At 33.5% G+C, this 13,858-nt stretch overlaps 1 protein-coding gene across 12 annotated transcripts in view; it reads right to left on the bottom strand.

The window, feature by feature from the left end:
- The window catches only part of TCF12 (transcription factor 12), a 440,339-nt gene that overhangs the window by 15,654 nt on the left and 410,827 nt on the right, over positions 1-13,858 (bottom strand). For 10 of the 12 annotated variants that reach the window (XM_037020957.2, XM_037020962.2, XM_073211898.1 and 7 more), the window contains 4 exons: positions 9,698-9,771; positions 8,546-8,617; positions 7,602-7,808; positions 295-409 (listed from right to left, as the gene is read on the bottom strand). In XM_037020957.2, coding sequence (XP_036876852.2) covers positions 295-409; positions 7,602-7,808; positions 8,546-8,617; positions 9,698-9,771 — 468 coding nt within the window. The remainder of the gene's footprint in view (positions 1-294; positions 410-7,601; positions 7,809-8,545; positions 8,618-9,697; positions 9,772-13,858) is intronic. The other 2 variants (XM_037020959.2, XM_017677124.3) reach the window with 1 other exon arrangement.

The raw sequence follows: 13,858 nt of genomic DNA, 5'->3' as shown, positions 1-13,858 counted from the left end.
TAAAGAAGAGAGACATAACAGAACAGAAGCAGCTAAGATGACCAGTAAATACCAGTAAACACCAGTTTCTGCGTGATTCCACCAATCAGTAAGTATCTATAATTGGCCCAGCCATACCGGCCATTTGGAACCCTAAATATCTGCCCTCTAACATTCATGCAGTAGTACTACTATGTGACAATCCCCCACCTAAGATGACTTTTGATTCACAGATGTCAATCTGCCTGTGAGAGAGGTGGTAATGCTCTAAATGATTCTGCTGCCTCCATTACTAAGAACCAACAACACAGTTACCTCTGTAATTCTCTTGTGTTTTATGGTTCAAGTCTGTGCTTGAAGCAGTGACTGTACTAGACAGAACTGAATGATTGCCATTGAGACTGACAGAATCTTCACGATGAGTTCCAACCTAAAAAAAAAAAGTCAGGATACTTCAGTGGCAATAATTGTGCAAATTCTTTTATTGGGTTTAATAGAGAAATACTCATCTGAACTTGGCCACTTTTTTTGGATGATACTTTTCTGCTTTTAGACTTTAAAACACTTGACAGTAGTAGTAGCTTTTGAATTAAAATATAAAAAAAACCCCAAATTCTAACTTTCAATTCTATATCCTACAGAAGGTTGTTGCGGAGGGCCATAAAGCACTTCACATTACAGGATGTATTAATGATCCTATTTCAATCAATCTGAAAACCTATTCCATATACTACCTAAATACATTCAAGTATGCATGAATTTGCATAACAAAATATTGCTACATTCCAAGTAAGCAGAGTATTATCAATACTTTGGTTTAGCCTTTCCTCACACACACATATATAGTGTCTTACTTTTTTCTTCCTCAACTGCCTCCTCTCAAAAATTTTCAAAGAGCTTATTTTGCTAAAGCAACACAAAATGGAAGTAACTTAAAATGAAAGTTCTTCATTGCCAGGCAACAAAAATGCCATTATATTTTTATTCTATTTTATATATAAATATATAGCATATAAATATATTTTATATTTGAATCAAACTTACACAAATCATAATTAACCTGAAATGGAAAATTAAGGCATGCTAACACCACTAAGTGTTTTAGCTATTGCAATATTTTTAGAAAAACTGGTTACAAATGAAGCTTTTTACTAGAACAGCACACTTCAATTACAAGATTAAGCCTTTAATTAAATAGGTTTATTGCCTGGAGCTATACATAAGAACCACTGTTTTTCAATAAATCCTTCAGCCCAGTAAACTGCTGTGCTTTGAATCCCTATTGAGTAATTAATACAGCTTTTATCTTTTCATGACTTTGTATGGATTTTACTCTATGAGGTATAAATACCCCTAAGCAAGTTCATGCTTTGTAGCTAAACAAAAGGAACCAAAGCAAAGTTTTAGGTAATGCAGGCTATTTGGCAGTGGACTTGATCAGTAGAATGTATCAGGTTTTCAACCACATTTTTTAAGAAATGTCTGTCTTCCACCCTTATTCTAATCTTCAATGCAGTTTTAAAAAATGCATTTGATGTATTCCACAGCTACTTTTGAAATCATTTGAGGATTAGTCATTGTTGAGGATTAGCTGTGTCACCACTCCCTTGGATCATCAGGCATTGACTATACCTTTTTCTTAAACCACACAATTTCACCATGCATTAGAATCATACATTCTTAAAGTTAGGACAGTACCACAGAAGCTACAGACTTCTATTCCCTTCTCACACCTAAAATCTGCCCTAAATCTTTAGGTCCTACCCCCAAAACTTGAGAAATTACTGAAGACTAAACTTAATAACCAGTGAAGAAATGGACTTAGAAAATTATACTCAGGAAAGAAAATTATTTAAAAAATGTTTCATGAAATCCTGTCTCCTGGGCATCCTGGTTATGTTTATTCTCGTCACATAGGATGGTGCTTTCTCAATGATCAAAAAGGAGGTTCAGTTCAAAAATCCTATTTTATAAAAACAGATATAAGTACAATATGTACTGGCAAATTCTTTGGGACCTTAGGCGCCTAGGCTTATTCTAAAATTAAAATATTACTAGAACAATTTTGACCAGATTGCAGGCTAAAGTAAAAGCCAAGATTCCTGTTTATGTTTATAATGGCGTGGATTTAAAACAAAATTTCCTGTGATCTTTGGTAATATGTACTAATTCTGCTCTTACCTTAGTATTCTGAGCTATCATGCCAGGTAATTAAAAGGAAACAGCCTTTTAAAATTTAATATGTATATTTACTATATATTATTTGTGTGAAACTCATAGCTCTGTAAGACAATACCATTGAACAATAACAAACTGAATTTTCACTCATTTTAAGTGGTGATGCATCTGCTAAATTCTTATTTCTTTAGTATAAATAGTTCTTTGATTTTCTAAATGTCAAAAATAAAAATGTTCTATTACCTCCTTTCTGATGAAAGGTATGGCAGACAATGTATTATCTAAACAGTAAATCAGGGATTTTGCCTTTCCTTTAAGGAAAATCAGAAAGGTTGCTCAATTTATTTTGATATAAATGCCAGCAAATATTTTTGTCTATGGAATACTACAAATGATGTATCTTATCACATCAACCTGTATCATTTTCTTCCAAAAGAAAAAAACTAAACCTCTTAATATATGGCTTCAGACTAGCAAAAAGCTTTTAGTCTGGAGTTTTTCATGCTAATGTAGTTAGTTGGAATTTTTTTTGGTAACTTGATTCCCGTTACAAATGGATCTCATATATTTTCTGGAGAATTTGACTTTCACAGTTCTTAGTTTCCTTTAACTCTTGCTCACACTGGCTCCCATGTCCTCCCTTTAATCTGCAGCTACCCATTCAAATGGCTCTATCCGAACACACAACAGGTGTATAAACAGTTCTTTGTCTGAGCTCCGAGCCTGTAGGCCAGCCAGATAGGGCCCTACGTTTAATTGTTCATCTCGTTAGCATACAGCTGACAGTCCGCTGCTATTGCAGGAGTAGCAGGGGAAGGCAAACCCCTAGGCCTGCTATGCTTTAAATTTCAATTATTATGAAGAGCTGCATTTCAGAATACAAGGCCCATCCCATTTAATCCCATCATCTTGCATTCTGAATCTTCACAATCTGTGTATAGCTTTACTTTTGTGGAAGCACCCAACAAGTGACCTGTTTTCATTTAATTGGGCCAATGGCTTTAGAACCCACAATGGAAAAATGTTAAATCGAATTAGCTGATGAATAAGGGGTCTTGTGAATTAAGGGACAGACTGAAAAGTATTCAGTATGAATTCTTCTCTGATTTTGAATTCTATTCTAATAATTTGTTCAATTTGTACTATTCACTGAATGCAAATGGTTTAAATTAATTAGTATTAATCTACAGACTGATTAAAGGATCTTATGCACTTGTATTTATTTTGTTTTACCTGAATAGGGGTTTTATGCTAGAAACTTAGTATAATTCCATTGCTACGGTTCCTCTTTAATGTTACTTCCATAAATACATAAGCTGTATGGGTTTCAAAGTTTTAAAAAATTGCCATTTTGGGGACTCTCTTGTCCCCTCCTGGTGCAAGCTGGGACCTCTGTCCTTTCACTTTACCTCTAAATAAAAGCCTGTATGTTGCTCTCCTAAAAAAAAAAAAAAATTGCCATTTTGAACAATTTTGAATTTAAAAAACAGTATCAAAACCCTTAAAAGGCACTATTATGTGGTCTTAAGGAAAACTAAACATTTTTTAATTGCCCATTTAGAAAGAAATTGGTTAGATAAAGCAAAATACAGTTGAAAATAAACTCTCAATTCAGCTGAAACCAAGACACAGAATTTCTACAGTATACAAACCTACACTAATGAAACTAAATATTGTCTAAATATAAGGTTAAAATGATCCCAAATTTATTTTGGTGACAAAAGTGCTAATTCTGAATAAAATAGTACCCTATTTGCCTGTTAGTTCTATAATAATTTAATCTTAAGTCTCTTAGAACTAAGAAAAATATAGCTTCTCCGCTATATGATTTATAAAACAGACATGATTTACATTTTTAAATCATTTTATAAGGTAGTTTAAAATTCTACAATTTAACATTATTTATTCTTCTTTCACACAAGAACATCAAACATCTCCAACTACAGCTTTAACAAAAGTCCAAGCAATACCATTAAAAAAATAAATAAAATACAAATGTCTGCATTAAATTTCCTCAGGACCTGTAACAAAGAAATGAAAAGACCTCATGGATGGAATTTCTTTCATCCTCTATCATAAATAAGGAACAATTTAAGATTTGCATCAAGCTTCCATTAATCTAAAAGCTTATAATCTTAGTTTGGTTTGAAGCTGGCATCACTGTCTAAGGAAAAACGGCAGTTTTTGTTAAAAGTGCTATCATGGAGCTATGTCAGTGGGCCTCTATTTTAGTTATTACAGCCATTATCAGATATGATGTATAATATTGTTGAGACCTCTTTGTAATGCCCAATGAAATTAATGATACTATTCCTTTTCAGTTTTCCACTTAATACCAGTAGTCTTCCCTGTCAGCAATTTATTCCAAAAGCTTATTCTTACACTAAATAAATGGGAGCAAAACTAAAGTCTAATGTTGACACTTCAATGATTCTAAAAACCCTGATTTTGTGTTTGAAAATTTAAATGATACATTAATCATATCCTAATGAGAATGTCTGACAAAAAGTCTTAAGTTTTATATTTGTATTAAACAATATGGGGAAATAGTAAAAAATACTGAAAGTAGGAAATTAAGTAAATGAAAATGTTAACCTCATTAAAAAATAAGAGCAAATATTAAAACTGTTCCAGGCAAGCTACCTTAATTATATAAAAAGAAATAGGAACTACCTATTTCTTAGTTTCTTTTTCCAATATAATAATCTTTCACAAAATGTAATTTTTTTGTGTGCTTATTAGGTAGCTAAAATATGTTAAAAACTTTCTGTGGTTGGAGCCTCACTTAGTTCTATGCTTTGATGCTAATCAAGCCTGTTCAATAGTCAAAAATTAAGTTTTTTGTATTGACTCCTATTAACATGTTTTTGACAGGTGGTAGGTAGTCTTATTCTCCTTGGTGTGAAACATAAAAATCTTTCTAGAACAACTAAAAAATACTAAGTTATTTATCTACAATACAAGATGGTTTTACAAGTCAATACTATCAGCTGTGGTTAACTTCACTGGCATCTGAAAGTAATGTAAAGACTCTCAGCAAAAAGTTCTTTCCTTGACCGAGGACACTATTTTGGCTAACCTGTTCATGAAGATAGTACATCACAAGTAATCGTGATAGTACTGCAGGCTGGGAGATGAGCTCTCTGTACCACTTTTATCCTGCCATCAACTTATAAATATATCTAACCAATTCAATTCAAAACTCTCAAACTACTCATTAAAACAAAATAAGCAAAAGTTATAGGCTCCAAGAAAAAGAAAAAAAAATTGCTAACCCTTGTTTCCTGCATTGGGAAGCTAATTTATGTCCTAAATCAGGGATTGGCCAAGTATGGCCTATGGGCCAAATCTAGTCCTTTTTTTTCCCCCAAATAAAGGGAGTCCTTTTTTGTAAATAAAGTTTTATTGGAACACAGCCACACCCATTTGTTTTTATAATGTCTATGGCTACTTTCATGTTACAATGCCAGAGTTAAGTAATTGTGACAGAGACCATATATAGCCTGCAAAGACTAAAAATATTTACTATCTGGCCTTTTACAGAAAAAGTATGCTGACCCCTCTTCTAAACGCTAGGAGAGAAAGCAGTATTACAATTAAAACCTGCAATTAGGATGGTAACATATACAGCAAATGCCTATTAGAAAAATGCATTACAACAAAAATTTTATTTGATGGTTCTGCAGAGTTCCTGAAATGGTATTTGTTTATCAGAATAATTCTACTCTGCAGAAATAAATGGAATGGTGAAAATTAAATACTTTTTGGGAGATGCTGACCTCACAAAATCAACATGGTGATACAGAATTGCTGATAACCTGGCATTTTCTGTGGTTACTTTGTAATTTTGGCCATATGACCTCTATTTTTAGGAGAGTGAAACAAACACCATTTAGGTGTTTTTTTTAGGAGAGTGAAACAAACACCATTTAAACACAGAGGAGAAGTGTATAAACTACCGCTCAGACTACGCCAGATTCACCTCACATTTTAGAAGATTCTTTTTTCTAGACTATGAATATTTTTCCTTTTTAAAAAGACTATCTCTGACAGCCCTTTTGTTGATGCTCTCAAGTAGGCAGCATATTTCTAGAGGATATAATGAGAGCTACTTTTTAAATTAAAAGCTTAAGGGCAGCATCTAATAAGACAATTTTTTCTTCTACAAATCCTTTCAAAATACACTGGATTTCTACATGGCTTTAGAGCATTTTATTTTGAAAAATCTCTTTTCTACATTCTACACTCTAAATATATTTGTAACAAATTTTATCTTATCATACATTAAAATTATTTTATTATTACTACTAATAGTGATGAAAATACTCCCTTAAATTTCTGTGAGCTTAATAATTTATAAATGTTTTCACATTTATTAGCTTATCAATAACATAAACTAATTTAAAAGGAGCCTGAATTTCAAGATTTTCTGACATTAAAAAAAACACTAAAAAATGGTTAAGATGTGCAAGCATCTATTATCACCCATGTTGGTGAAAACACTATTCTCAGGAAACCAGGCAGCCTGTCTGATGTTTACACTTCAGATGCTCCAAAATGAATATAAATGGCTGTCATACATGTGAATGCAAAAATCTGGAACCAATCCTATTTTATAGAACACAGGCTTCATTCAGCATTTGGGCATCTAATTATTTTGATGATAGGTGAGTTTTACCCTTGATCACCTGGCTCTGGCTTACAGCTAGAAATCTGTTTCATAGGAGAATATTTCACAACATGCAATCAATCTTAAAAACCATGCCATAAACATACAAACACATGGTATTAGTTAAATAGCAGGTACAAAAGAGCTTCATTCCTTTAAAAGACAATTTGGATAAAAAGTTATGTAAGACATTCAACACAGAATTTTTGATGTGCATGGCTGTAAAATTTTACTTTTTCCTCTCTAAAGAATTACTTTGTTTTTAAAAAGATGGATTGAATTATTTTATTCTCTTTGGGGATTAATCTAAAATTGTTTCCTTTCATTATTACTTAAATTACAGCCATTCTGAAAACTATTCCACATTTTTTCCTCATTTGGGAATCAAGCTTAAATTTGGACCTGTACAAATAATTTCACATTCTTCCTGCTATTAAAGGCAAGATGGTAATAAACAGCTTTTCTAGACCGGAAACCCTGGAAATTGAGTCTTGCTTTACTGCTTTTGCTATTCAGACTTCCTACACACTATTTTAAGGCAAAAACTGTTCTGGCAATTATTATACATCTGGAAAAAAATTACAAGTTTAAGCTAAAATGATCTATGTAGAAAGTTTAAGGGCAAAATTTTAAGGGCCAATGAATGCTCAGCTGGTTACTCTGCCCAATACTGGGCAGGTCTTTTCTCTGAAAAGGCCTGTTTCTCCCAAAGATTTCATGAAAAAAATTTAGGACAGTAGACTTTTTGTTACAAAAAAGTTGAGCATTATTTTACCATTGAGGCAGATCGACTGCTCGTTACAAGGCTTGATCCACCATAGTTTGAATTGAGGCTTCCAATTGGTGCATTATGGGATGGTCCCAATAAACTATGTATATCACTGTGACCAGCAGGCAAACTGGTAGAAGGTCCCACAGCATGGTTCCGCAGCACATGGATAGCATCATCCAGTCTGTCTAAACGATCCTCCATCCGAGATTGCTGTAGGGATTGAAAAAAGACATGAAGGTTACTGCGGTATCTGTTTAAGTCATTAAACTGCTCTACTCTTACTTTGGGATATATGGAAGATAGCAGGTGAAATGCAATATCAAGTAGCTTCAAATGCAGCTACCTGCACTACAGATCAACAATCAAAGAAAGGCTATCTGTAAGATTATGCTAAATTAATGAAGCTTCAGAAACAAATCCCTGCTTCATAAAATAAATTTATTTTAGCTTCTACAAAAGATGAAAGCTATTCTACTGTGTCTGGTACTCAAAGTATAAATGATAAAAAAAGATGACCTGTATTTTATACTGATCTTTGAAATGAGGGCAATGTGGGGAAGGGTCTCAAGTCCATCAAGTGTAAGTTGTAATTTCGTTTTAAGTGAATAAAGCATACCTATCTGAAGTGGTGAACACATCCAAATATGCTCTTTCACAAAACTGAGGAAATGACATTTGTCTGTGGATACACACATGCCCCATACACAAACATATTAGAATTTTTAAAATCAAAAGCACATGCCAGTAGAGCTCTTTTAAAAAGAATTATTCTCAACAACATAAGAGAACAGAAGTCTACCCTTACATAATCGTTACAAAAGCAGAAATGATCATTGTTTGATTGTAAAAACAAGACTGGAGTCTGTACAGGCTTGAAGATTTTAAATGGATAATAGGAAGTATAATTAACTGAAACACAAAAAGGCACCATCTAAAAGAAATAGTACCTCACAGACATCCTTTAAGAAGGACATTGCATCTTGCAAATGTTCGTGAAGTTGCTGCTCAACTCGATTTTTCTGGCAAAGTCAAGACAGAACAGGAGGCAAAGCACAGGTTAAGATTAACTCCAAAAGAAATGAGGAAATAGCTGATGTGCACGTCAGCACAATATGTTAGTAAAGTTAACGCGGAGACCTGCAAGATCTACTTGTATTAAGGTATGAGAAGACTGAGATTTAACAGCAAAGTTATAAGGTTAGCATCTAAATAGCACACAGTGCTTATATTTGCTGGCAAAATATGTGAGAAGAAATTTTCCTTTAATTTATAAAATGATCTGTCACAGAAAAAAGAACTTTTCTATTTGCAACCTGGAATTACTGCATGAGAGCATAATCTACCACTCTATTAATTCATCCTTACTTTGTTCTTATAATACTTTGTAATTCTGTGGTAAGCATTGAAAAGTAACAGTAGTCAACATTTCACCACAAATTCTTCACACGCAATACCTGTATACAACAGGCTCCTTTATTCTACTACTTTATTTGTTAAATAACATTTTTGCTGGTACAATTTACACAATACATTCTTTTATAAAAAGAAAACCTGGGAAATAACATTCTGCATGACAAAAATAGTTGATAGTACATTTTAAACTTTTAATGGAAATATAAGAAACTATACATGGTATCGTATGACACAGAGTAAAATGAATATAAATGGCTGTCATACATGTGAATGCAAAAATCTGGAACCAATCCTATTTTATAGAACACATTTTGCATTGCTGGACTAATTTCCTTGGTTTTATTTGGTCTTTGTGTTTAAAAAAAAATATTCTTATACATAAACATAAAAGTATAGGAAAATTAAGCTCTAGATTTATTAAAGAAACAAAAAAATTCCATAACACTACTTTAAAGCCAGCTGTCCTGAGACCAGAAGCCTGATGCCCCAAAGAACAGATGGTAAAAGGCACACCCAATGTGTTTTATATCATTCAACTGTATCAGGCCATGTGTTAGCAAAGAATGTGTGTAATGCTATCCTACTGTTTTTTTCATTATTACTCAAGATTAATTGGAGAAAAAAACCAAAAACGAACTCCACACTATCAGATAAAAACAACCTGTATGTTTCTAAAAGGCTCTTACCAGGGAGTGGAGCGAGTTTTCATAGCTTGGGGATGAAGGGGCTTGTCCTCCAGGTCTGGGCCACTGACTGGTACCTGTTAAAACCAAAAAGCAGTCCCACATACTTTGATTAGGTCAGAGATCCTGATTATGTTCTAAAGGGTAAAGATATTCAGTAAATGTACTTATATTTATGTGAACATTTTTGTTCAGCCTTCAGCATAGCACTGGCTACTTATATGCCCAAGACACTTAAAAAATATTTTTTTATTCGTAGTAGAACAGTATAGGGAGTTTAGAAAACAGACAGAAAAAAATATACTTTCATGTTTGCGTATTCTTCAGACTTTGTCCATATGCCCACATATTTTGAGAAAATGTACTTAAAATATACATAACTTAAAATTTTGTCCCTCTCTCATAGTTTTACATAGTCTTTATGATAATGCTGTTATGATTACATTAATATTCACCTGATTCTCTGGATGATAATTTGCTTAACCACCATTACTTCACTGCTGGACATTTTGGTTGCTTTCAATTGCTTTGATGAATGGTAACTGAATATTACTATTTTATGAATGTTGAATATTGTTATTTTTTTCTTTTTGGGAACATGTCTTGAGGATAACTAACATTTCTGAATTAAAAGGCATGAACATATTTATGATCCTTTATTTGTAAGGCCAAATTATTTTCTGAAGAGTCATATTAACTTGTCCCTTTAGTAATACACAAATACACCAATATTCAACTGCAAATGCATTTAGAATTATCTGTTAAAAATTGCTCCAACATAATTTATACCAAAACACATTATTTAATTTGGAAAATATCATTACAAAAATTTTGTTAAATGTTTATTCTTCAACTTAAAAAAAGTAGCAATAAAACAAAGATAGAAAAAGAAAGGATACGAGTTCAGAGTAGAATGGAATAAAAGAAAAGGATTAATTAATCCAAATTTTGGAGAGAATGCAGTTTTAATGGTCTTGCCAAAATAGCGTTAAAAGGAAAAAGTCAAAACAACTGATCAAAAATCTTTATTATTTCATGATGTGCATTTGAAAATAAGTTATTTACAGAAAATAACAAAGACCATTCAATTAAATATATTTTATTGTTCCTAATAAAGGCTTTAGTGCTAACCTGAGTTACATTTGAAATCTGAAGTTGCAGAAGTTGAAGGTTTACTTAATTTGTTTCATTTACTGCTGAATTATTTTAAACTATGTTTCATCAGAGCCTGTTATTGCAGGTTAATTTGCCACATTTAGGAAACTAAAAACGTACGGTAAGTTGGAACTATTTAGTCTACTTCAGCTCAATAACCTAGTAATTGTAAAGAAAGGCAGAACATGATTTTGCTTGTCTGCTTTCCAAGTTTCCTTAGTAAACACATTCTCTCTTAAATACTCAAGTCTTCTATCAAATGACAACTCTGTATTTCCATCAATCATACACATTTTGCAAACTGAAAAGTTGGATACTTAGATCCTTAATAATCTGATTATATTTTACAATGAATTATATGCATACTGTTGTGATTATATAGAAAAATTTTAATTACTAAAATTGTAAGGAAAAATGTTGTTCTTTATCAGCCAACAATTTTTTACTTGTAAGCAAATTATAATTTATTTCGAGGACTCCTAAGGCTTCCTGATAGACATAAGAATGTAATCATAATTCAACTACAAAACAAATTGTGGACAATCTAAAATTGCTCATTGAAAGGGAAACCTGTGGGCTAACTTATAATTAACAAGTGGAATTTAACAACCAGGAAAATCCAATAAATGACTATATAAAGAATATAAAAATAACCAGCTAACCCTTTACCACTGTGAACATCGTACAAATGCTGTTATATTTCATGGAGGGAGCTCCTTGACCCCACTTATTATTTTAAAAATTCAAGCTATTCATCACAGAAGAGATGGGTGGATAGTTCAAGTTAGTTCAGTAGAAGTCAATCTGATGGCTGATTAAAACCCAAAGGGAGGCATGGATATTCAGTGAATACTAGGAGTTACTGGACCTGCATTCTGGTTGATCTGCACTTTCAATTAATTTTGAGAGCCCTGACTATAAAACAGGCATACATAGATTTTGGTTTTAGTTTTTAATCTGCCTTATAAACCCAATCAGTGAGGTAAAAGATATGAAGTCTGTCCTGAGTACACTAGTTTAGAGTGCATTGTGATGGTTCTATTTTCATGTGTTTATATCTTTTCTCAACTAAATGGAAAATTTGTAGAATTCAGGTAATTGCTTTAACACCAGGTACACTGACAGATGATAAAAATAAGTATCTCACTGATTAAACCAGCCACAACTGAGGAATTCTTTCTTCTCTATTTTTATTGTAGATGTACTGAAGATTGACACTGAGTATTGCAATTATTAAACTTTTATTCATTTATATTCCAGAAAGAGGTAAAGAAAGGCAAAACATGATTTTGCTTGTCTGCTTTCCAAGTTTCCTTAGTAAACACATTCTCTCTTAAATACTCAAGTCTTCTATCAAATGACAACTCTATAATAGACACAGCCATTCTTTTCTTCTACCTTGCTGCCAGAGCTTTCCTTGATTTTGCTTAGAAGAGGGGTGTCTACATTTTCCTAGCGTGAACCAGAAAAGAGTAATCCTATTCTTAGCTCTTGGGATAACCCCAGAATAACATGGTGGTACCATTTCTGTTGTGAGCAACTGTGTCAGTCCTAGTGCTGGCCAATGAGTCAGGAGTTCAGGAGTGGAAATCTGTTACCAGGTTTCTGGAAAAAGATTCTTAAAAGACAAGGAAAAGATGGTTCCTTTTTTTCTTGTGGACATTGTTATGTAGTAACTTGAACTGCTCTCTGAGAAAGAATTGCAAAGAAGTAGAGTAGGATCCCTGACATACTGATCCAGGAACTTGCCCTGCTATGGGCTTCTTGTCATATCCAAGCAATTCCTTTATTATTTATGCCAGCTGAGACAAGAGTTTCTTCTTCTTTCAGCCAAAAGAATCCTAGCTGATACAGTATCCTCAATTCAGAAACTTCCTCATAAGCATGCTCTTGAGAAATGTACGTTCTTGGCCTTAAAAGTTCCCAAGGAAGACAAGCAGTATTTTAAAAAGAATGATGACTGTCTTAGAAGCTGCCTATGTGGCTCTGCACTGTGCACATATCCTTACACAAGGCCTGTGACTAATCTGACTGACACTCAGGTATAAAGAATAGGCAAGTGTAGAGACAGGGAACATATAGTGGGTAGGATTTCTTATTTTAGGTAACTGGCCACTGCCATGCAAGGAATAAAATAATTTTTACATATTACCCAGAGCTTTGGTTTGCTCCATCTTTTTCAGTTTTCCTTCAACTGTACATACTTTATCACATAGTGCTTTCTACTTTTCCTCCTCCCTTTACATCTCTGCCAATCTGGGGTGCAGGTGTGTGTGTGTGTGTGTATGTGATAAGAAGGGAATATTAGATACAGGAGATGGGAGAGAGATGCACTTGCAAAAAAATCAGTCATTGATGTGCTGTTTCAGCATAAGTGTATAAAAGTATATTTCCTTGATAATGACTGCTGAATTGAAAAAGAAGCCTATAGATACCTTCATTACACATTTAAAAGTCCACAGATTTTCATTAATCAGCTGAATTAAAGGGGAAAACATCAAAGACAGAAGAGGTAATGTGAGCTTTTCCTTTGGACAATGATGTTTTGAAAATGTGTAAGTCTCTGATTCTTTATTTTACTAATGTCCCTTCACAGACAGGAGCTGAGCTCCTCTGCCACCTGCCTTCCAACCCAGTGCTAATGAAAACCAAAGGATCCTTTTCTAGTTATCTTACTGGGTAGAGGAGGAGAGGCATTGGGGACATATAGAGAGGGCTGCTATATATACCTCAGATGAGAGAGTGAAACAGGCAAAATGACACTGATAATTTTAGTAAAACTGTGCCAAGAGGGTGCGTAGGGTTAAAGTTACATCATTCTTCCTGTAATTTCAGCTCTCTGTTAAACAACAACTTTAAGTCAATGGGTCTTTCATAGTCCTGTCTATGTGGGGAACAGCTGTTCGACTTTTACTAGACAGCTGAAGCCATGGTGTCTGAGAAAGTGGCAGAGAACCTACTAATAGTTGAAAGCAGCTGCCAGCAGTTCATCATCCCCACACCGGAATG

This window comes from Manis javanica, chromosome 8 (genome assembly GCF_040802235.1).
Source record: "Manis javanica isolate MJ-LG chromosome 8, MJ_LKY, whole genome shotgun sequence".
In the NCBI taxonomy this organism is placed as follows: domain Eukaryota; kingdom Metazoa; phylum Chordata; class Mammalia; order Pholidota; family Manidae; genus Manis; species Manis javanica.
The sequence above is the reverse complement of the archived record's forward strand: the minus strand, read 5'-3'. Positions and strand labels throughout refer to the sequence as shown.